Raw genomic sequence first — 23,290 nt, forward strand, 5'->3', positions numbered from 1 at the left:
TTGGACAATTTTTAATTGCGGGAAATTTATTTTTTTCAATTGAACTTTGGAAATTGCCAAGTGAACCTCACTTCTTTACAGAAATATGAAGTCCTCTACGGATAACCGCAAACCGAACAAAAACTATACACAGTACCGTGACAGAAATAGTCTAAAAAATTAGTAAAAATTCCGCTCTGGCCCCGCCTGCATGATTGTTGTAAAGAAGATCGCACGGAAGGTGCGGGGAGAGGAGGAAGTATTCCAGTCTCTTGTTTTACCTTTATTTTCTTCGCTTTGACTTTGATGCTGGTGACAACCGTCTTATCACAAAGAAAACAAAACCACAGCCTTATCACAAAGAAGGCACAACAAATGAAGGCGAGGACACTTCATCCTCTCAATGCACATTTCCTGTGTGCTTCTTTGTGAAAATGAAGCAAGCAGAGCCAAAGCGGAATTTTTACTTTTTTTTTTTCGACTAGTCCTGTTGCTATACTGTGTATAATGTTCACAGGGTCTGTGGTTATCCATGGAGGTCTTCATATTTCTGTAATAAAAAAGTGAGGTTCGCTCGGCAATTTTCAAAGTTAAATTCAAAAAATAAATTTCCCCGACTTAAAAATTGTCCAAAGCCTTCCTGAATCGCGGCAAAAGTTCCCAGACGGTAATTTCCCAAAAGTTCCACAATCCTCCGGCAAGTACGTCGCCAGTTATAATTTTTTATCACATTACCTGAAACACCCTGTATATGTCCTGGAATGAGACTTATGGAACAGTTTGTCATATTTGTGCCTCGTGTCTTGACCAGAGCTTCTTGCCAAAAATAATGTTGTTTCACTTCCTGCTACACAAAAAAATTGCACTTTTGTCACCAAGCTATTTTCAATACCAGAGTAGCAGTTGCGCATTTTGGGTGCACCTCTCATGAATTTTTGGAGACGCAGCCGCTTGGGGGCTCTTTTTCTTTTTTTTTTCTGTGAGAAGAACTTTGCTACAATTGCCTTCATGGTCAGCAGGTCATATAAAGACCTGCTCTTCATGAAAAAGGATGTCACAGTCCCCAATTGTGACCCACAACACTATATCACGGCTATTGGCGTCAGGGATCGGAACCGTTATTTTTTCGGTTCGGTTTAGTCATATTGGTTCGGGTTCAATGTGGCGTGCGAGCATACTACGTGTGGCACGGCCTTTTTTCTTAGAAGGTTTCAGGCCTGGTGTAGTACATGGAGGCATAGGTTTGTCGCACCCACGACCTACTACAGGTTTTCCCGGCGATTTTAATCCAAGTGCCAGCTAAATTAATCCATGCCCCATAAAGTTTGCATGGCACATGGATTAATTTCGATGGCGCTTGGATTAAAATCGGCGGGAAAACCTGTAGATTATGATGACCATGTCAAAATCGGCAACCCCTATGAGAAGCCCGTCTGCACGATCCGCTAGGGGGCACTACACATCAGTCCGCGGGATCTACATCATGACTGGACAATGGAAATTTAAATTTTGAACACACCAGCTCCTGTGGCGTAGTGGTTAAGATGATCGCTTTCCACACCGAGACTGGGAGGTGACACGGGTTCGAGTCCTGTCACCGGCTGTGCTGTCTGAGGTTTTCCGTGTGTTTTCGGAAGACTTTCCAGATGAATGTCGGCACAGTTCCCCCTATCCTCCCCTGTCCCCCACCACTTCCTGCTGTCCTCTCTCTCCATCTATCCACGTCTGTACACCACTCATAGCCACAGTTGCTTCGCGGCACTAACACCGAATTAAAAAAAAGAAAATTTCAACACGCAGAAGCAGACGTACGACTACCGTACCAGACGACAGCAACAGCTCCTATGAAAACGCGTATAATGATGATGATAATGTACCTTAGCAAGAAGCATCTGCCGCGGGACATCTGCAGCTTGTACAACAATACTAAGGTAAGCTGAAGTACAAAGTATTGTGGAAACTGAGGAAGCAATAACTGGGCTGATGTGTAGCACCACCGCTAGCCTCCTAATGCAGCGATGGAAAGGGTGACATGGTCGCTATAATCTAGTAGGTCGTGGTCACACCACAGTGCGTGCTCAGCTCTGCAGGACAGAGATCATGCTCTTGTATGGCTTCTTGCCCGTATGCACACACATATGGTGCATCAGGTAGTTTGTTGCGGACAGACATGTCACAGCTGCCCCTGTACTGTTCCCGTATGTCCCTGCGTTCTCTAGCTGAACCCTGCAAGACAGAGGTCACACTTGTATGGCTTCTCGCCCATGCGTGCACACATATGGTGGTTGTTCATGGCGGACGGACATGTCACGGCTGCACTTCCTGCACTTGTACAGATCCTTGCAGGTGCATGTCCAGATGGTGTGCCAGGTGCTCGCGGCGGACAAACATGGCACTGCATAGCGTGCACTTGTACTGTTCCTTTCCCATGTGACCCTGTTTGTGACGCTGCAGGTACGTGCTCTGGCTGAACTCTGCAGGACAGAGATCGCACTTATATGGCTTCTTGCCCTTATGTGTCTGCTCGTGACGCCGCAGGTTCGTGCTGTGGCTGAACGCTGCGGGGCAGAGATCACACTTGTACGGCTTCTCGCCGGTGTGTGTCCGCTTGTGGCCCTGCAGATCCGTGTTGCGGCTGAACTCTGCAGGACAGAGATCACACTTGTATGGCTTCTCACCCGTGTGTGTCTGCTCATGACGCTGCAAGTTTGTCCTGCGGGAGAACTTTGCAGGACAAAGATTGCACTGGAACGGCTTATTGCCCGTGTGTGTCTGCTTGTGGCACCTCAGATTCGTGTTGTACCTGAACACAGCAGGACATAGATCGCACTTGTACGGCTTCTCGCCAGTATGGGTTCGCTTGTGGCATAGCAAGCCAGTGCAACGGCTGAACTCAGCGGGACAGAGATCACATTTATACGGCTTCACGCCCGTGTGTTTACTCTCGTGACGCCGCAGGTCCTGGCTGCGGGTGAACATTGCAGGACACAAATCACACTTGTATGGCTTCTCGTCCGTGTGTGTTCGCTCATGACGCCGCAGGTTCGCACTCAGGGTGAACTCTGCGCTACAGAGATGGCACTTGTGTGGCTTCTCTCCCGTGTGTGTCAGCTTGTGCCTCTGCAGGACTGCACCAAGGGCAAATTCTGCGGGACAGAGGTTACACTTGTGCGGCTTCTCACCAGTGTGTGACAGCTCGTGACGCTGCAGGTTTGCTCTGCGAGAGAACTCTGCAGAACAGAGGTTGCACTTGTATGGCTTGTCACCCGTGTGCGTCTGCTTGTGGCACCTCAGATTCGTGCTGTACCTGAATTCTGCAGGACAGAGATCGCACTTGTAGGGCTTTTCACCAGTGTGTGTCCGCTTGTGGCACAGAAGGCCAGTGCAACGGCTGAACTCTGCAGGACAGAGATCACACTTATACGGCTTCACCCCAGTGTGTGTTCTCTCGTGATGCTGCAGGTCTGCGCTGCGGGCGAACATTGCAGGACAGAGGTTGCACTTGTATGGTCTCTCACCCGTGTGTGTTCGCTGATGACGCCGCAGGTTTGTGCTGAGGGCAAACTCTGCAGGACAGAGATGGCACTTGTGCGGCTTCTCACCCGTGTGTGTCAGCTTGTGCCGCCGCAGGATCTTGCCAAGGGTGAATTCTGCGGGGCAGAGGTCGCACCTGTACGGCTTCTCACCCGTGCGCTTATGCGGCTGGCTTGAGGCACTCTCAGACTGGGAGGATGTAGCTGGACTGGGATCACACCTGAGCCTCTTGCCTCCCACGTGATGCGTCGATGAAACAGGATGTTGTTCAGACTTCTTGCAAGCATGTGCGAGCATGTGGCATTCCAGGCTAGCTGGCGACGTGCATACAAGTGCACACATCTGGCATCTGTAGAACCCTTTTCCATTGTGACTTTTCGCATGTGCTCTCAAAGTAGACATGTGACGGAACGTCTTGGAACACGTGTCACAGTTAAGTAGCTTCGGTTCGTGAGTTTTGAGCTCACCATCCAGGTGCGCAATGGGAACGCAAGCACACTTGTAAAGCCCATCTTCCTCGTAGCCAGAGACTGACGATTCCCCAGCCTCTTTTGTTGTGTTGATGCTGGACTGTGTATCTGAAAATGCAGGATCACAAACATCTGTGGGCTCATCCTCAATGTGGAGCATACGAGTGCCTGCTGTTGTTTCTGGAATAGAAAAAAAATGGAACACTGAGAGTGCAGATGGGGTTGAATACATAAATTGATATCGAGCAGGTATCTCACCAGTAGAGCTAATAGTAGAATAGTTGAAGTAGAATTAATAGCCAGTAGAATCTTCATGATACGAATTTCGGATGATACGAATTCTCTCCCGGTCACGGCCGGAATGCCTATTCTTTTCATGTATTACAGTTCAGGTGATACCAGGGTTGGCTACCGGAAATGGAAACGAGAAACGGTAATTACCGAAATTCAATAAGAAACGAAAATGCGAACGGAAACAAAATTCAAAAGTGGTAAGGTTAACGGAAGGCAAATTCGCAGGATGTTTCCCTCAGTGTTTTTGCATTAATGTGAAAATTATATATATCCACACTATTCTTCCAGTCATCACTCATTCAGTCATTCGTTTATTTTCAGGACTTTCTTTCGTGTTGAGCACAGTGCGCAGCAAGATGGACGTGAAAGTTTTGGATGACGTGTTATTTTTGTGCACGAGCGGAGACTTTTGAAACTTAAAGGCATGTATTTCCGCAAACTAGAGAGGCATCTACTTGAGGTGTGTAAGATTCGTGACAAACTTCGCATTAAAGTCTTTTAGTGTTTGTGTTTGGCTGTCTTTTTGCCTGCATTATGTAACTAGAATATCTGACATGAAAAAGCCAAAACCAGACAGTACGAATTCCAGATGAGAAACAGTACCAAAATTACAGTGCAGTACAGTACGGAAATTACAGTACAGTACGGAAACAGAAACGAAAAGCCAAGTTTACCAGTTACCGAAAACGGAACCGGAAACAATAATATTTTCTGTAACCAACCCTGGATGATACGAACGCATTACCTTGCCTTTACGATGATACAAACGACCAGAGGTTGTTCCCACCGTGACACGAGAGCGCACCAGTTTTTTTTTCATCTTTTGAGGAAGGAGGGAGGCCCTCACCATCCTTACCACGAACTCGCTTACATCATGCTACGCGATGCAAGCAATGACTCTGAACTCTGACTCTGAACCTCATCTCCTTATGTCTTTGTCTTCTTACCTCCCTCCCAATAATAAAGCACAAAGCTGTGTGACGCCGCACTGGTTTACTAAAAAAGCAATCAGAATACGTGGAGGGAACATATCACGACGACTTCTGGCAATATTAGGCGTCACCCTTCCGCAAGTCGGCTTCACCTAAACCCTGCGTGCTTTAGGAGAAGCTTGCTTTAAGACACTGTCGCGCGCGGGCGGAAAGCACGTGCCGGGCCTTTTGAATCTGGGAAAATCCCTGAAAACATCCCCCCGCCCCCCGCCCCCCCCCAAAAAAAAGAAACGAGAAAACGAAAAGCTGATATGTGTGCATTTGACGTGCACGTTCCCACCACAGCATTCCCCACTCTGGAATCCGAGTAGTACGTGTATCTACTTTTTTGTTTTCGGATGACCAAAAAGATTATTTTTGGGAAGGGCACCAAAAAGTAATTAGCTCTGGTACTTTTTTAGTGTGGGATATGCCAACGTAGAACTTCGGATGCTGTTTTCTCAAAAAGGGGTTTTTGGGCTTCCTGCTCTGCTTGTGGAGCTGATATCCCAGCAACTACCTGGCCTAATTTGATCCTGTTTGTTTTATTATGCTCATTGATGCTATTTGTACACCATGACATTCTTGATTTTGCATGTTACTCCATTTTGAAATTGGGATACAGTTATCTGTTTCTGTGACCAGTGCATTGATTGTAACCAGATGACAAATACTGGAAACTAAAAATTCTAGTGCTAGAAATTTAATAAAAACAAAAACGCAAATGTCACGGCATGCAGCATACATTTGAGGATACACCCAATGCCCAAGCAGTCTTCTATAATATTTTGTAAATCCTGCAGGCCCTCCACGAGATGTGGAGATAAAAGAAAAAAAAACTTCTTAAGATATCACTGTGATATCTTGGGATATTCATTTTGGTGGCATTATCAGCACTTATACCAAATTCCATCAAAATTTACCAATAAATAAAGAAGTTTGTGTTGAAATCCACGTCCCCCCTTAAGCTTTATTAATTATTATGCCAATTTTTACAAACTCAACTGAAGAATTTGCCAAGTAAAGGTAGCTTTTTTACCCCACCAATGTGAACTGCATGTCAAGTTCATGATGACTGACAGAGATATTGCTTTCCAGAGCACCCAGAGCCTAGCGCTTGACTACATTTTGCGCGTCTTCGATGCCAGTCCTACGAAAGGGGGTTGGTAAACCCAGAAAGAGATAAGACAGGCATGGCGTATCACATCCTGCTTCTGCTTGAATAATGCCTTCCTTCTACCAATTTCAAGAGCTGTCACTTTTTTGCCATCCCCCTGTGGGCTTGGTTTAGCAACCTCATTTTGTCATACTGACAATGACAGCGCACAAAGAGTCATCAAACGCTATGATCTGAGCAGCTATTTTTTCCCGATAAGAGAGTGCCCTTAATGTCTGTGTCAATTATCAAATATCACGAAATTGAGTAAATTTGGCACGCGCTTCACAATGGTGGGGTAAAAAGACAGCGACCGTTAGTTTACAAATTTTAGAGTCCAGTTCGTAAAAATTAACATAATAAGAGTTACGAGGGTGGTTCCATAAGTTTCTGGCCCGAGGTAGAAAATGCGCGCGAATTTGAAAATGCGATTAAGGACGCGTGGCGCCATCTGTTGGAGGGCCGGAGCACCACCCTCAACCCTCTCCATGCCTTTGTCGGTTGCAGAGCGGCATTTCAAACAGCCAGGGTGCCCTCTTCAGTTAAAATGGAAAAAATCGAGTACCGCGCTGTGATAAAATTCTTGACAAAAGAGGGACTTTCGCCTAAAGAAATTAAAGCGCGACAGGACAACGTGTACAGGGAAGCCTCTCCGTCGTACACAACGATAAAAGACTTTCGAGCAGTTTCGACTGGGGCGAGAGTCCATTGAAGATAATCCACGCGATGGTCGTCCAGTGGAAGTGGTGACACAAGAAAATTTGTCTCTTGTCGAGGAGGAAGTGCTGAGCGACAGGCGTCTGAAGGTGAAGGAAATCTCAGAAAGGCTGAGGCTTTCCAAAACAACAGTTTTTCGCATCATCGGCCAGGGCCTTCACATGAAAAAGGTCAGTGTGAGATGGGTGTCACGCCTTCTCTCGTCAGTTCAAAAGCAACACCGCGTCGTCTGTGCCAAAGAGTTTTTGGAGCTCTGTCAAGAGAACAAAGAAGAAATATTGAAGTCAATTGTCACAGGGGATGAGACTATGGTGCTCTACTATGATCCCCTTTCGAAAAAGGAGTCGATGGAATGGCGCAAACCAGGAGAAGCACCCCCAAGAAAAGCCAAGGTCAGACAATCTACAAAGAAGATCACGGCAACAATATTTTGGGATTGTCACGGGACCCTCCTCATCGACTTCAAAGAGAGGAACACCACAGTGAATGCGACTTATTATGCTTCACTCCTGCGCCGACTGCGAGACGCCATCAAGGAAAAAGGCGCGGCAGGTTCAGTCGAGGTGTCCGGTTGCTCCGGGACAATGCCCCTGTCCACACGGCTTCTGTTGCGAAGGCTCCACTGAAGGAGGCTTTGAAGAAATCCACCACCCACCCTACAGTCCAGACTTGGCACCGACTGACTACTTCCTGTCCTCAAACTTCAAGAGGGATCTCAGAGGACGGAGATTTCAAAACGATAGTGAGGTGCAAGAGGCAGTTTTCCAGCATTTTGCGGACAAAACTTCTGACTATTTTTTCAAGGGTATAAGAATGCTGGTTGAAAGGTGTCAAAAGTGCATCGAAGTTAAGGGTGACTATGTCAAAAAGTCATAAACTTGTTTCGTCTCTATGACTATTAAAAGTTGGTCGGGCCCGAAACTTATGTAACCACCCTCGTAAGTTAAATGACATTCACATCAGGAAGTGGCAAAAACATACTAAGAACAAATGCCATTGACTGCATGATTCAGGGGGGCATAGTTTTTTCAATTAGACATTTTCTGGGACACCTTGTATAGAATGAAGGTCTCGCTAGAGTGAAGTTTCATGGACAAGTTTATCTACTTCATTATATGGAGGTTTGTACGAGGGGTGTTCAAGTCAAACCGGCACTTTTTATTTTTCGCAAAAGTAAAATGAACTTACAGGCGAGAAATTAGTTTTATTTTTCAACGTAATCTCCAGCTGCACTAATGCACTTGTCCCAGCGTTTCACGAGGGCTTGAATGCCAGCAGCTTAGAAATACTTAACAGTGCGTAGCAGCCATGATTGGACCACATTCTTGACCTCGTCGTCGCAGCTGAAGTGCCTGCCCCCAAGGAACGCCTTCAGTGGCCCGAAGAGATGGAAATCGCTGGGGGCAAGGTTTGGACTGTAAGGGGGATGTGGCAGCAACTCCCCGCCAAGTTCCTGTAAGGTGTATGTCGTGAGATGCGCGGTATGCGGGTGTGCATTGCCCTGTAGGAGGAGGACTCCTTTGGTGATGAGGTCTGGCCGCTTTTGCTTCAGCGCCTTACATCCCCGAGAAACTGGCAGTAATATGCACTACTCAGCAGAAGTCTGGGCAGAAAGTCAACATGAACAATGCCAACCTTGTCCCAGAAAACCGTGGCCATGATTTTACCCGCAGACGGGGTGCTTCGGAAATTCTTGGGAGCTTGCGAGCCCGGATGCTTCCACTGTTTTGTGCTTTGAGACTCAGGAGTGAAATGGTGCACCCACGTTTCATCGCACATGATGGTCCGATCAAGGAACGGCTGTCCTTCAGTGTTGAAACGGTACTTTAGCTCTTGGGAGATTTCCAGTCTTCTCTGCCGGTCAAACATGGAGAGCTGCCTCGGGACCCAACGGGCACTAACTTTCTGAAACTGGAGGTGTTCATGAATGAGAGTGTTCAACGTTCCCACACAAAGGTCCATCTTTCGAGCCAGTTCTAGACATGTTATCTGTCGGTCCTTGAGGATCAGGCGCTCCACAAGTTGGACGTTCTCAGGAACTCTGACACTGGGCTCTGAGCCGCACCGGCCGGGATCGTCCTGCACTGATGTACGACCGTCTGGGAACCATTTGCACCACTAAAACGCTTTGCTTTGGCTAAGAGTATCGTGGCCATACTGAGCCTGAAGTCTTCTGTGAATTTCAGGAGACTTTACGCCTTCATTCACGAGAAACTTCATCACAATTCGCTGTTTGATGTACGTGCTCACTTCGTTGTCGGCCATCTTGTCCAGCACACGTCTTCTGTATTCCACAAACTTTGGACCACCACGTGGTGAACGCGGAGGCCTGTCGCGTGTGAAAATGACGAAAAAGAAGTAGCGCGAGCCATTTGTACACTCGGGAGATAGAAAGTCCCAGTTTGACTTGAACACCCCTCGTATGTGCCCAGCAAAAAATCAAAAAGCATTTCCGTTGCAACCCCCTTTTTGTGGGCGCCCCGCAACTCAGTGTTTTGTTGACTAGTAGCCTCGAGTCTTAATGGTCATTGAAACCAACAAACATGTGCGTAGCGCCACCCAGCATGTAACGTGTGAACCACACCAAAAGGATCGATGCTCCTCGAAAGGTTCACACGAGGGGACACTACGCACTAGTTGAATGGCATCGATGACCGTTAAAACTCCCCGTGTGACTGAGATATAAATCGCCTTGACTATTTTATATCACCTTCCGAGTCAACACCGTGTCCCATCTGGTCCCGCCTTGCAAAAATTGCAGTGTCATAAGGCTCTGTTTTCACTTCTATGAACACCTGTTCATTTGAAGAGTCGTCTCGAGGTTCGTCTCCACTGTGATCCATCCCAGTCGGTGCTCCTAAAGTAAAGCGAAAGGAAGGGGGAGTAAGACACATTGCCAAAGCTTCAAGTAAAGTGACACTCATCTCTAATCTCTTTCTAGATCTAGGTACATTCTTTTCGCCTGCACTACTTGCACCCAGTGCCAGAGGGCAGCGCCTGTACATTATATTTCGAAGAGTGCAATCAGAACCCCAGCACCTTCGCATTCGTTCAAGGCATCATGCATCCCATTTCTGCACCAAGCTGAGAAACCGCCGCACTGTTCAATACAGAGTGACGAAAGCATGTGATTACAGGTATGTACCATGTCGCAGGGTTGGGGCAACACCACCTCGACACAGAGAACCTGCGCCCTCGTTGACTTAACGGAACGATTAAGAGTCAGCGAATCAGGATCGTGTTTCAAATGGCCGTAGCCAATCGTGAACGTGCTCTCAGTGGTCGTGGCCATGGAGAAGAACCACCGTCGTCTTCGAATTGTGATTGAACGTCCCCGCGTAACTAAATGGGAAAACTTGTAAATAAAGCGCAAAATGGTCTCTTTCTCAAAAGTGATTTTCTGGAAAGCGTCTTGCACTGTTTGTCTAAATATTTAGGTCTGCAGGTTCCAGGTGAGCTGCAATCATTTGCCTGGTCTTGAATTCGCAGAACGGTGAATTGCAGTAGCAGACGAATTCTGACAGGCTTTCTCTATCTAGGTGGTGCTGGTTGGGGGGGGGCAGTTTCGTTGTTGAAGCGCGTAGTGGGGGAGGGGGCAGAGGGAAATCTCATGTATCAACTGACGTTTTTTTTGGGGGGGGAGGGGGGTAATCGCCCCTCCCGCATCCACCACTGAATCAACGAAAGTCTTCTTAGAGACGTTGATCTGCGTCGCATCGTCTGTGGTTGGCGCAGTTCCGAATTGCGTAAAATGTTTGTAATGAGAGTACAAAAAATGTGTGCTGGTTAAACGAATACATGGTTAAGAAAGGCGGGGAAGACAAGTACAAACGACGCAGGCACAGCGTTCAACTGCAAGCTGCAACTAACGATTTATTCACAGCCCCTCGAAAATTAATGTTCAATGTACATGGCAACTTTAGCACATGCTGTCATAGGGACTGAGATTGGCGTACAAGAAAAGCATCAACTGAAATTTAACTGACCCCATTGAAAGACACCATTATAAACAGTACAGTTGAACCTCTCAATAACGAACGTCGATTTAACGAAATCCTCCGTTCAACGAAAAATTTCCGTTGCACGAGTGCGTCCGCATAGACGCCAATGCATTTTTGAGCTCAATTTAACGAAATACGTTCGTTTGGTCACCTCTATTTAACAAAGTCCCTGGGCTCTTCAGCGCGTGTCTTTCCCCCTCACCACGAAGAAAAGGAGGAGAAACCTTCCATCTCCGTTGTCCTTACGCGAGTTTTCGTTGGTTACTTCAGTTGTCACGTGGTGGAGGCACGAACGTGCCGACATGTGCGTCGCCTCCGCCGGTAATCGGTGCGCCGACGCTGTTTCAAAACCGGCACGAGGGTCTTTTCGCACCAGTTTTCGAACAAGAAAACACGCATTGCTAACATTTTTTGCTGACACCTCGCGAAGTCTAATCTGCTTGTGTTGATGACGACGACAGTACGTCGCGGTTATGTGCCTTTTCATTACTTGTTTTCGTTCGCGCCGCTAATGCTGACGGTGGTAAAATGGGCATGATGCCGCTGCCGTTCAAGGTTCCATTGACGCAGACGTCTACGTGACATGTACCCATTTCTCGTTTTTTTCGGCGGTGTACTATTGTTCTTTCCTGACGTCATGAGTGCAAGTGAACCAACCAAGAAACTTCGATACGCGAGCGCGTAGGAGAAAGCAGTTGAGGTTCATCTGGAGTTACAAAGGTTATGAACACTCAGAGCGACATTGTGCACAAATTACGCGTTACCTAGCATTATGTAATGAATAAAGCTTGATATTTTGTGCCCTTCTTACCTTAGTACCTGTTTTATGACAAATGACGTGTTGTGGAACGTGCGGCGCTGGTAGTGCGGTGGACATCTTTGTTTAACTTGGCGTGTTCCATTTAACGAATATCTCGATATAACGAAACAAAGAGCCAGCATTTACAAATTCGTTATATGGAGGTTCAACTGTATTGCAGACTGCGTCAACCATCTGCACTCTCGCATTCTTTTCATGCCAAGGGGTGGCTGCACCAGTCAGGTACCTTTTGTACCCTTCGTAAAGAAGGTGCATACAGTGGGGAGGCACCTTTTCTGGTGGGAAGAACTCAGCCTCTGTTTCAATTTATCTGTACATACTGTATTGCATAGAAAAAAGTCAGAGGTGTCGGAAGGCAAGGAATTTGCATTCCCCGAATTGAAGGTTGCCTGTTTAGGGCGAAACCCCGATTTTCACCCAGTGAATTGCCTTCATTGAGACGTCTGTAGGAATGCACACTACGACTTGTTTGGCAGCAAATGCAGTTTCATCACTGTTTGTACCAAACCAGTAGAGTTTGTGTGGGTAACTGAGCCTGATTTCTCACGAATTTAGCGTACTGGAAGTTTTTTTTCTACCCAAATTTGCATGAATTTAGAGCACATGTTTACTTACCCGATTTTTATGCCCCGAATTTAGGAAAAAATATATCCCGAAAACGTCGGGGTCTACTATAAACCAGAATATGTATGGGCCAAGGTTTTTGTTGTTTGCTTGCTTGCTTGCTTGCTTGTTTGTTTGTTCGTTTAAAAAACCTCAATCTGTACCCTGTTTTATACGGTGGTCTACAGAATCTTACTAGAGCATGTTCCCAAGGAAAATTCCATAAAACATTCACTGCAGGATTATGTAATCTGCTGTAACCTTACTATGGCATTCCACATCATTTCGTAAACCTACAATGCCTGCGTAGCACATAGTTTACTGAAACCTTTCTATGACACGTTCATGAAGAACATTCCTTAAAGGGACGGTCTCATACAGCCGGGGCGATTCCGAAACTTAGCCAAAACTAGTTTCACGAGTACTGTACACATACAACCGTCAAAATTTCATTCGGAATAACCAAGTCATTTTCGAGGAATTTGACGAAACGTGCCGTAAGAGCAGACGACGAAAGCTGCGCCTCTCTCATGCATACGTCACCTATGACGTCGGCTTGCGGGTGCGTCGTCGTTGTCATGGTAATTATAACTTGCAGAAGCACCTTGGTTTGAGTAATCCCCTTTGCTCTCGAAATGGGGACACTCAGGCATATACCTCCACGAGCGGAGAATGTAGTCCGAGCATTGACTGTGGGGTCTCCCATAATGTGGCGCACAATCGGATACGTGGAAGCTAAGTCACATGTTTTCTTTCCGCGAGTATTTAATGCGGTTTTTAAATAAACATGTTCTTCCCCATGTACGTCGTCAGCAACACTTCATTTCGAAGCATGATCAGTGTACAACGGGGAGTGTAATGGAAGCGCGCGTATTATATTTTTGGTCGGAGCTGTAATGCGACAGCGCGCGCCGATGGCCAGCGACTTCAGATTTGTGATTGTGGATGGGGTTGTTCTGCGACTTTTAACTTGTTTCTGAGGATTAACATAGTTGTTCTGAACCACCATGCTTGCCACTACTTAGAATGCGCGTTTTTCACCTGAGAACTGAAAGAAAATGTACGAGAGTTGCCGCGGTGCCCAGTAACTTCTGAAAGTCGTCTGCTCACGCCGATGCGCTAGCACGCGCAAAAGCAGACGATTTCTGCATCCTATCACAGACTTACCCGCAGGGCGACGTGGCCGTTCTTATTGTTGCCAACACAGATCGGGGCGTGCTCTGCAATCTTTATCAATTTAATTGGGTTATGTAATAACTGCGGCGTGTTTTGTCGGGTAAATTAGAAGTATTCCATTTTCAACAAAGGGCAATCAAATGGTACACTTTATGAAAGGAGCAGGGGGCACAAGACCGTCCCTTTAAAACCCTCCCCACGAGTATGTATAGGTCACCAAAATCTTACCGCAAGTATCTCCGCCCGATGCAGGCTCCCTGCAGTGCTGTTGCAGGATGTGGACCTGTTGTATCAGGCATCCAGATTCATGAGGTTCCACTTTTACTCTCATGACCTGGCTGCTGAACATTGGGGACAGCTGCATGTCTCGGAGTTGTGAATCTGAAGGGCTGGAACTTGGTGACTCATCGTTGATGCGGAACAAACCATTGGCAGCTCCTGTAAAGAGGCAAGCTGGTTCAGCAGTAAAAAAACACATCAACAGTTGTCGTGTGCTCCCTGAATGCAGAAAAGATGCACCGGTTTACTGATTAAAAACTAATTAATTAACTGAAAGACTAATTATGTAATTGATTAAAAACTAGAACTAAACAGATTTAAGAAAATTGATTTTTGATTAGAGGGAAGGCACTCTGTTTTCTGCTGCGGCAAATTCAAAATTCCGCGGCACTGACTTGTAAATTCTGCGATTTTATGCGGCAAGCAGTTAACAGCTGCATGAAATATGGGCGACACTTTATTTGCTTGGATAACGTGGGAACAAAAAATATGTTACAAAATTACAGATCCAAAGCGCTGTTGTGGCTCAGCATTACATACATGATATCTTGCGTTCTCATCTGATGCAGTCTGTCACCTGAAATCATTTTATACCTGCTGAAATATCTTTCAACATCTACAGAGTTCATAGGAACTTTATAGGAAGGAGTTTACAATACATGCCCTGGGGAAGTTACATTTTTAGTACACCCCTTTTTGTTCTTGGACTGTAGCCATTATTTAAAGTCTTAACTTCTTGAAGGCACCCTCCCAGATATCAAATAAAAATCCCCCACTGCTACCGCTAGACTGCATACGGGAGGAACGCCGCCCATTCCTCAAGTGAAGTATACACAATTAACTTGGGCTAATGTTATCCTAAGCTAAACTACAATTTGTCCGTTTTGTCCTGCAGCATAAACGATTACGTAAAGCAGGCTTCAATTTTGTAGGGGCGGCTTCACCTCATGCAGGGAAGCGTCAGGTGAAGCCTACTTTTGGGAGGTGTCGTTCGTATTCGGCAAATAGTCAAATAACGGAAACCCGAATATTGGGTATTTCAATTCGCGAATCGTATACTTCGAGTTATTGATATACGATTCGAATTTAAGAACTCTAATATCCACACACCCTTAAAAACAAACGATTCCGTGAAACTCTGTGCCAAACGAAGGATTCCTCGATTAATTCCGGATTAATCACGAAATCGCGGAAAACTAAGGGCCTTAATTAGAGGCAAAAACTCACTGTTCTTGGGAGTGTCATCCATGTTTAGTTCGCCTGTGTCCGCAAGGGTTCCCAGTAGGACAGAAGAGGTGTCTGTGAGAGGCCCTTGACAGAATCTCGTATAGCCATCTGAAGAAAGACAGACGGTTCTATCTGAATGCTTTTCTATCTTTCTTTTTTCTCTTTTGATGCATAAAAAACCCCAGTGCAGGGTAACACTTAGGAAAGACGACACAAACACGACACTGGCTGACAACAGAAGGCGCGGTTTCACCAACGCCAACTAACGCTTGAACCCAGATCAGTGGTCCTCTAGCTCGAATTTAATGCTTAACTGTGCTTCACAAAAGGCAGTCACTATTACTGAAACATTCATCACTTCACCAACTAGCATTTGTAATAAAGAATTGAGTGTTAACTTCAAGTTTTAGCAACGCTTCATCTCGGTTCAAAGTTAACCAGCGTTGGTGAAACCGGTCCCAAGAGTTTAACCGTCGTAATGACAAGTGCCTTGACCCCTTTCTCTCTCTCTCTCCACCTTATTCTCGCCACATCCTCTTGATTGGTCATTGCCTCCCCCGTTAACAACACCTCTGTCTCCCCTCCTGAAGGCAATCTTCTGTCGATAAACTGCTCCACAAAGTGAGCTACATGAGGCAGCAAACAGCCCAGTTTTTAACCCGATTTTTACACGATTTGGGGGGGAAAGTAAAGAGAGACTTGCAGGCAGCATAACAGGTGGGAACGATATACAATAACATTTATTCTTCACCACTTTCTTCGCCACTGTTTTCTTTGTCCCTGCCCGCCCGCAGCTCATTGTGCTCCATCCCATTCAAAGCGTTACCACACTTAAGCGCACACGACAAAGTTGCCAGGCCCATGGCACCAAGCGTCCAAAATCCATCGCGCTGGAGCAATTCTTGATCGCCCCCTGTTGCTTCAGCCATCTTCTAACACTTAACTTCCGATGCTTGCAACCGCCTTGCCGCCGCAAAATTGTTGTCGCATTTAGTGGCGAAAGTAATAACTGCACTCGAACGCAGCAGTGATGGTGCCATGACTGGCTAACCAGCTAACCACTACAGCCTAGCTAACCTTTTCAGTGACTTCCATCTTTCATCATTAATTTCTTAGGCATCTTGAGGCTCTGTATGTACAGTCAACCCTCGATTTATGAACCTTCGATTTATGAATTCCCTCGTTTTATGAACACTAGCACGAGGAACCAAACTTTTTACATGCATTTTCCCCTCGTTTTATGAACCTCGATATTCGAATAATGAACGGAATTTCTGGGAACCTACTAGGAGTTGCCCAGCGTTTTTGCCCTCAATTTATGAACGGATCATTCTGAGGCCAACAAAAACCTTCAAAGGGATTATTCGTGGTCTTATGAATGACGCCTGAACAGACAAAACGTTTTCGAGGTATTGCACCCTCGGTTCTTAACCCCTCGAAATCCGAACAACAAACGAGTTTTTGCAGAAGTGTTCCTGACCTCAATTGACACAGCGGAAGGCATGGTCCAAAGCAAAATTACACAATATATTGCATTATAAACACAATATCAACTCAGAAATACTGTTCCATTTGCTCGATAGTACTCACTTAACTGAATTTTCGATTTATGAATCCCTCGATTTATTAACGATTTTTCGGGGAACCGAGGGTGTTCATAAATCGAGGGTTGACTGTATTTGTCCCGTCTATGTGTTCCAGCATCAGAACATCAATTTCTCATGTTCATCAGATACCGCTTGCATCGATGAATGTGCGTATGAGTGAGAAAAATGTAAGAGTGAAAGGGGGATGAGTGAGACAGTGGTTGGTTTATCCCTTCGGATGACGCGCCTTTGGAAGTCGCTGGGGAGGTGTGTTAGCTTAGCTCAATTGGTAGAGCCCTGGACCGGCAATCCAGAAGATGTGGGTTCGAGTCCTACAGCTGGCTAACCTTTTCGGTGACTTCCGTCTTTCATCAGTTACTCAAACTAGCTGTAGTGGTTTGGTACAAATGGTGATGTAACTGCATACCAAACTAGTAAGTTTGCTACCAAACAAGTAAGTTACATCCAAGTGAGGGCAATTTGCCGGCAAAAAAACGGGTTTCACCCTAAAGACGCAACCTTCAATTCGGGGAAGAATTGGGTGAAACCCCAAAACTTTTGGTTTTAGGTTGTAGTCGACGAATTTTTGGAGCCCCTTCGTCTGTGTTTTATTGCTAGAAACAATGTGCCTGTCAGTGATGTCAGCAGTGTAGTTGTTCATTTCAATGGGTTTTGTGAATTTCAGGGAACAGGTAGGAGTGTCCTGCATCTGTGTTTGTGCGAAAATACTCCAAAAGCCGGGAGATGACATAACGAAAGAAAGAGAGGACTCCGACTTAACGTAACAAATAACAACTTTAAGCATACGTTTCGCCTGTCATACGACGGGCATCATCAGTGCAAGACTGAGCGGGAGAGCCAACAACCAGTCGCTACTTAAGGAGATGACAGTATTGTTCGGGAAGGGGGCCACGGTTTTTGTTACAATGCAAGGGATCAGCGCGTATGTGCCACGATTCCAGGAGCTTCCTCGGTCCCCATCTTTGCTCGCGTGCCAAGGTCACCGCGTTATCGTAGTCGAAACAATGCCCAGTGTTCCAAGAATGCTCGCTGAGTTCGGTCTTTGGTAATTGCATGCGGTGGGTTTTTTGGTCGTACAGATCCTGTAGGGCATGCATTAGTCCAAACCAAAGCAGTGTGCCGCATTTCCGAGTTGTCTGTGGGCTTCGAGAAATTACCCCCGTGTCATTTTTTTGTTTTTCCATAAAAATCTGTCCTGATAATTCTATTGTGATGACTTCAATGTGTTTATGGTAATGTGCAAAAGTGCAGAACCCTCCTTATATTGTACATGTTGCGGCATTTAATCGTAGCCAAGGTGAATACCGTAGACTGTGTCATGCGGCTACACAGAACTTACTGTATTTTGTAGCTGAAGCCTCGTCTTTCTTAATTTACTTCAGCATGGGGTCTCCCAGTCCATTTTGTTGCTTGCGGTGCTGTTCTAGGTGCTCCTCTGGCGGCTTTCCTTCATGGACAACCCTGGAACAGAAATATATCATGTATTGAAAGATATGCAGAGTGTTCATTTTGATCAGTTTTGATTTTTTTATAGATACAAAAAAGCCATGGACGCTACACAGATGGCATTTTGGTAGAGGTATTTATACTAATGGGCACCAGAGAAAGGGGACAGAGAAGGCAGTGAGGAGGAAATACAAATTTTTATTAGAGAGGATCAAGGGCGCAAAAAGAAAAAAGAAAAAGTGATGTACAGTAGGAGTGTTACCCGAGACAAAAACTGTTCAGAGATCTCCGGTGAGTGAAGACTGTTCCAGCGGTTGTCCTTACTTCACCTTCTTTTGTTTTTTTGTTTTTTTGCGCCCTTGATCCTCTCTAATAAGAATTTGTATTTCATCCTCACCACCTTCTTTGTCCCCTTTCACTGAAGCCCATTAGTATAAATATTTCTACCAAGTGTTCAATGTATTGCAAAATTCGTTATGGAAGCCATTTTTTCATTATCGTTATTTTTTTTTACATCCAGGAACGAGCACATGCACTGAAATACCCGTTGGCGAGTTTTTCTCTGCAAACCAGCTGAAACCAAAATCACTCTCTCACCTTACCCTCACTTCAGCCGGCTTATCAGGTCCTGAAAGTGGATGATCTGGCCAAGAGATCTACTCCAATCATCTAAATCACTCCAAAACACGTTGCCCACGAAGTGGAATGAAATACATTTTGAAGTATGTGCTCGTGTCAGGACATTTAACTCGAACAGTATCTTAGTCAAAAGAAACTTATTACTGGAAAGGTAACTAGTAATTTTCACTAATTACTCTTCTTAAGAGAGCAACTGTCAGCTGTATCTAACCCATTTTCAGTAACCAGCTAAGGTAACAAGTTACCTTCAGAACCATAATTTTTTTCGCACTAATTCTGGAAGGTTTTCGCATTTGCTTTCTTCACCCATTGCTGAATGTTGTTTGAGGCCCACATGACAGCCCGTAGCTCCAAAGGAAAGAGCATGTAAAAACAGTGCAGCTGTCGCCACATTCGGAGGATGCCATAAACTTGACTCTACCTGTGGTGACACCCCACTGTGCCAGGATATGTTCCAAGTACATGTATGTTCTCACAGATGTACAACGCTTACACTGCAGCAAAAGAGCTCAAATTAAAGTTACTACTCAATGTAAAACAGAACCATTACTCTGATGATAACAAAACATGATGCTGCCTTGAACAGTCTGCCTTGGCTAATTCCTGTTGTTTATTATGTTAACATTGCCTCGAGTTTGAGGGAAAATACAGGACAAGGAGAACACACGTCCCTCATCCTGTGTTTTCCCTCATACTCAAGGCAGTGTTAACATCAAGCCAACTTCCAGCTAGCTTGCCTACTCCTGTAACATTGATAAGAAAGCAGTTCCGTTGTCGGTGCTCCTATGTGTGATATGGAAGCAGCATTGGTCCTGTCTAGTGCCCAAATTGAGCAGCTGTTCGGCACAGGTAAGGAAGCTTTGGGATAAAGCGTCCTTATGTCAGTGGTTTATCCAGAGTCCCAAGCACAGAAGGGTATTAGAAAAAATTGGGGGTGGGGGGTCATTATTATAGTTACGTCATTACACCTTAACATATCATTACCGACATATATAGAGCTGAAATCGCAGGGGCACCCCCTGTAGGGGGTACACAGCTGAAAAAGTTAGGGGGGTGCCGCTGAACATTTTGGGGGTGTTGGGGGGGTCTGGATAAATCACTGCCTTACACTTTCGCGTCACAAGCTTAGGGTAGTAGCTGTCGTTCAAGTGTAACCTGCACAAGTGCTTGGCATTACACTTGCGAAGAATTTCGAATACAAGTTTTTGGAATCCTGTTTACCACTTTGGAAAGTAACTGTAATCTAATAAAGTTACTTGTCATGTAACTTAACTAGTTACTTGTGGAGGGTAACCATTATCGTAAACTAGCTACTTTATTCACATAATAACTGTAACTCCTAACTCAGTTACTTTTTCAAGTAACTTTTCTCCCAAGACTTGAACGCAGGATTTAAATAGTGACTGGCTCCAATTCTGCTATCTCGCATTTTCAAAAAACAACAAAAGAAACACCTAATTCATGAGTTTGTTCATTAATTTTAGCTAATTAGTCGTTCATAACTAGGTTTTAACTATAGGACCTCCATCTGTATATGCACTGTATGTATTTTGTTTGATCAGCAATAAAGTCTGATTGATTGATTCACTGATTGAGTAGTTAGATAGGTTTTCCGACAGGACGTGCGCCTGGCCACATAACACACCTGCAAAAAGGGCATCCGTGTAGCTTTCCATAAGTTTTGATTTAAAAAATCTGTAACCAATAAAAATATACACCTTGTATAAAAAATAACTTCAAAAATTGGGAAAACTGTGGAATAGTTGTGGAAAAGTGAGAAGAGAATGAAATGAACGTGTTACAAGACCTTACCCATAGCACAATGTACTACTATTCTTGAGGTGAACTCTAGTATAACTTTGCTAGTGAGAGGAGAGATAATGTTGCTACCGGTGTTTACATCCAACAGTACAAAAACTTCGGAAATGAGGTAACAGTCACATAAATCATAAAAATTGCTATGTTAGAAGTTATGTTGTGTGACAATGCCAAGTTGCATGACGGCTGAAGAAAAAGAGAAATCCCACACAAATTCCAATCACGTATTACATTGATCGTGCGCCCTATTCGGCAATATGCACGTCTGATGAAAATATTACTCGAGTGCAACAATAAACTATGTAGAACACATTTAATGTTACAACATGCAGTGTCGTGACCAAAACTATCGAGGAACGCGTATTTGCAACTTTGTTTGCAGCGAAGTGTAGCTCATCTCACCGTCATGCACGTAGCTGTTGTTGTTACTCGCCGCAAAACAGAAACAGGAGCGACACCTAATGTGCCTAATCCTTTTGACACATGGCACACGTCCAAGCGGTGTCACAGGTGTAGTAAAACGACAAAGAAATGGACGCAGGAACATGAGAGAACTGATGTTCTGAGGCTGCAGATTAGCACGAAAAGGCAGTGAAAAGGAAATGATGGAGACAAGCGCTGCTGGTCATGCTGCTGGTGGATCGCGTGTGCTTGTCTTGGCCACCGGCTTGGCCAATAGCTTCGTGTGTTGATCACTGTAGCCAGAGCTAGCCACTGGGACGGTTGGTGCTGTAGTATTTCAGTTTCGTATTTTGGTCATTCTTTGGTTATCATGTTATCATATGCGTTGCATTCTCCGGAGTCAATAGAAGATGTCTGTCCGATAGTTTGCTTGGTGAATGGAAGCCGATAAGCATCGATGAAAGGCTTTTACAGCTTGGGACCAAAGTTTATGGAACACTGCAGGTGTCGCATTTCCTCATTGGAGCGACACGCGACCACGTGCACGCGACACGCTAGCAGCCAACACTCGGAGCGGACACACATACTGAGAGATGGACAGAGTAGCCTGTCATACGTATCTTATTTTAACTCTTCCTGATATCAAGCAGGGAGCTGTTCCGGGGATGAAATACGCCAGTGCCGTGCGCTCTTCTTTGCGACAATCAAACACGCGGAGCTAAAGCGAAATTTTTACTTTTTTTTTCAACTCTTTCTGTTGCGATAGTGTGCATAGTTTTTGTTGAGTCTGTCGTTATCCGTGGAGGACGTCATATTTCTAAAAAAAAAAAGTGAGGTGTCCAAGTTAAATTAAAAATAAATTTCCCTCAATTAAAAATAGTCCGAAGACTTCCAAATGGCGGCAAAAATTTCCAGAAAGTAATTGCAAGTCCCACAATCCTCCGGCGAGTACGTCGCCAGTTAGAATTTTTTATCACTTTAGGTGAACACTCCCGTATATCTGTACAGCCTCTTCCCATGTGTTACCATGTGCCTCCTTCAATGGTGAGTCATCGAACCGGAAAGCTATCAGTCGGAGGCTACAATGAGATTGCACAATCTAGTGCTGTGTCGTCTGCTTCCAGTTGGCACTCGTCGCAGGGCAGCTTATCACTATACTTGCAACAAAAAACCCGGACTGGACAGACACTTGTCCCTGTGACGTGTGTGAACACACACTGCACTGGTGTGTGACAGTTTTTCTGGTTTTGTGTTACTTTTTTTGTGCTCTACCATTCCATGTTGCATATCTGTTGTCTGAAGAAGTGCACTCTGCACGAAAGCCTGGCAGGTCATGTTGTTCCACATGTTTCATTCCGGTGATTTTTTTACACCGTATTTCCAAAATCTGATTCGGGTGGCAAGGCAGTCTAGATGAAAACCATTTGAAAATACCTTCTCCACAGGAATTGTGGGAAGGATCTGGAAGCTCACACTCCAAGCACAGGCAGCTGCCCCGACTCTGAGTGAATATTCACACACAGAGCAGGCAGATCTGAGCCAATTCCCCTATGTCTACGAACCAGTTCTGTGACTACATGTCCGCTCTGCACGTATCCGCACGAATAGACCTCTACCCAAGAAACGTCATCATGACGTTGGTTGACAGACTGAAACCGAAACAAATCGGAAGGGGAGGGCTGGGTTCCACGAACGGACACTTGTTCGCTGTCTCCTATTGAAGGAAAAGTAGGACCAAAGGTCGTGTTCCTTTGAGGGACCATTGTAATCCCCTCAAGACCGTGGCTTTCGGGCGCGACCGTTCGCCCCTAGCTTCGAGCGTAGTTGAACTCTACCAAATTGGTGGCGCTGTCGAACACTATGACGTCATTTGTTTACAAACAAGGAGAGGTCTATAAACATAAACCACCTCTGCTGAAGCCACTTCCCAAATTTTGGGCGGGCTTTGTTAGGAAGGTATATCTGCTCTTCAGTACTAAAAGTCATGAAAGTTACCTTTTTCTTTGCCATTATGTACTTTTCGAACCTGGCTTTCCTGTGGTGGCAACAGTGAAAACTAACTACAGATCATAGCTCAACATGAAGCCAGAAGTGAAAGCTGCTATGTTAAAACTACGCCTCCATTACGAGACACTGTACTGTAACAGACGA

The 23,290-nt window shown here is 45.3% G+C and overlaps 1 protein-coding gene across 2 annotated transcripts; it reads right to left on the minus strand.

Annotated features, from left to right (window-relative positions):
* Positions 1 to 528: 528 nt before the first annotated feature.
* LOC135378675 (zinc finger protein 431-like) lies at positions 529 to 21,368 on the minus strand. 2 transcript variants are annotated; one of them, XM_064611750.1, is made up of 6 exons: positions 21,140 to 21,368; positions 18,174 to 18,295; positions 15,228 to 15,335; positions 13,950 to 14,159; positions 9,832 to 9,978; positions 529 to 4,163 (listed from the first exon to the last, which is right to left on the minus strand). In XM_064611750.1, the coding sequence occupies exons 3-6, from the start codon at positions 15,247 to 15,249 to the stop codon at positions 2,287 to 2,289; spliced, it is 2,256 nt and encodes a 751-aa protein (XP_064467820.1). In that variant the 5' UTR covers positions 15,250 to 15,335; positions 18,174 to 18,295; positions 21,140 to 21,368; the 3' UTR covers positions 529 to 2,286. The 2 variants fall into 2 exon arrangements, with proteins under 2 accessions (XP_064467820.1, XP_064467819.1); XM_064611749.1 differs by having other exon boundaries at positions 13,950 to 14,174.
* Positions 21,369 to 23,290: the final 1,922 nt, after the last annotated feature.

This window comes from Ornithodoros turicata, chromosome 1, assembly GCF_037126465.1.
Source record: "Ornithodoros turicata isolate Travis chromosome 1, ASM3712646v1, whole genome shotgun sequence".
Lineage (NCBI taxonomy): Eukaryota > Metazoa > Arthropoda > Arachnida > Ixodida > Argasidae > Ornithodoros > Ornithodoros turicata.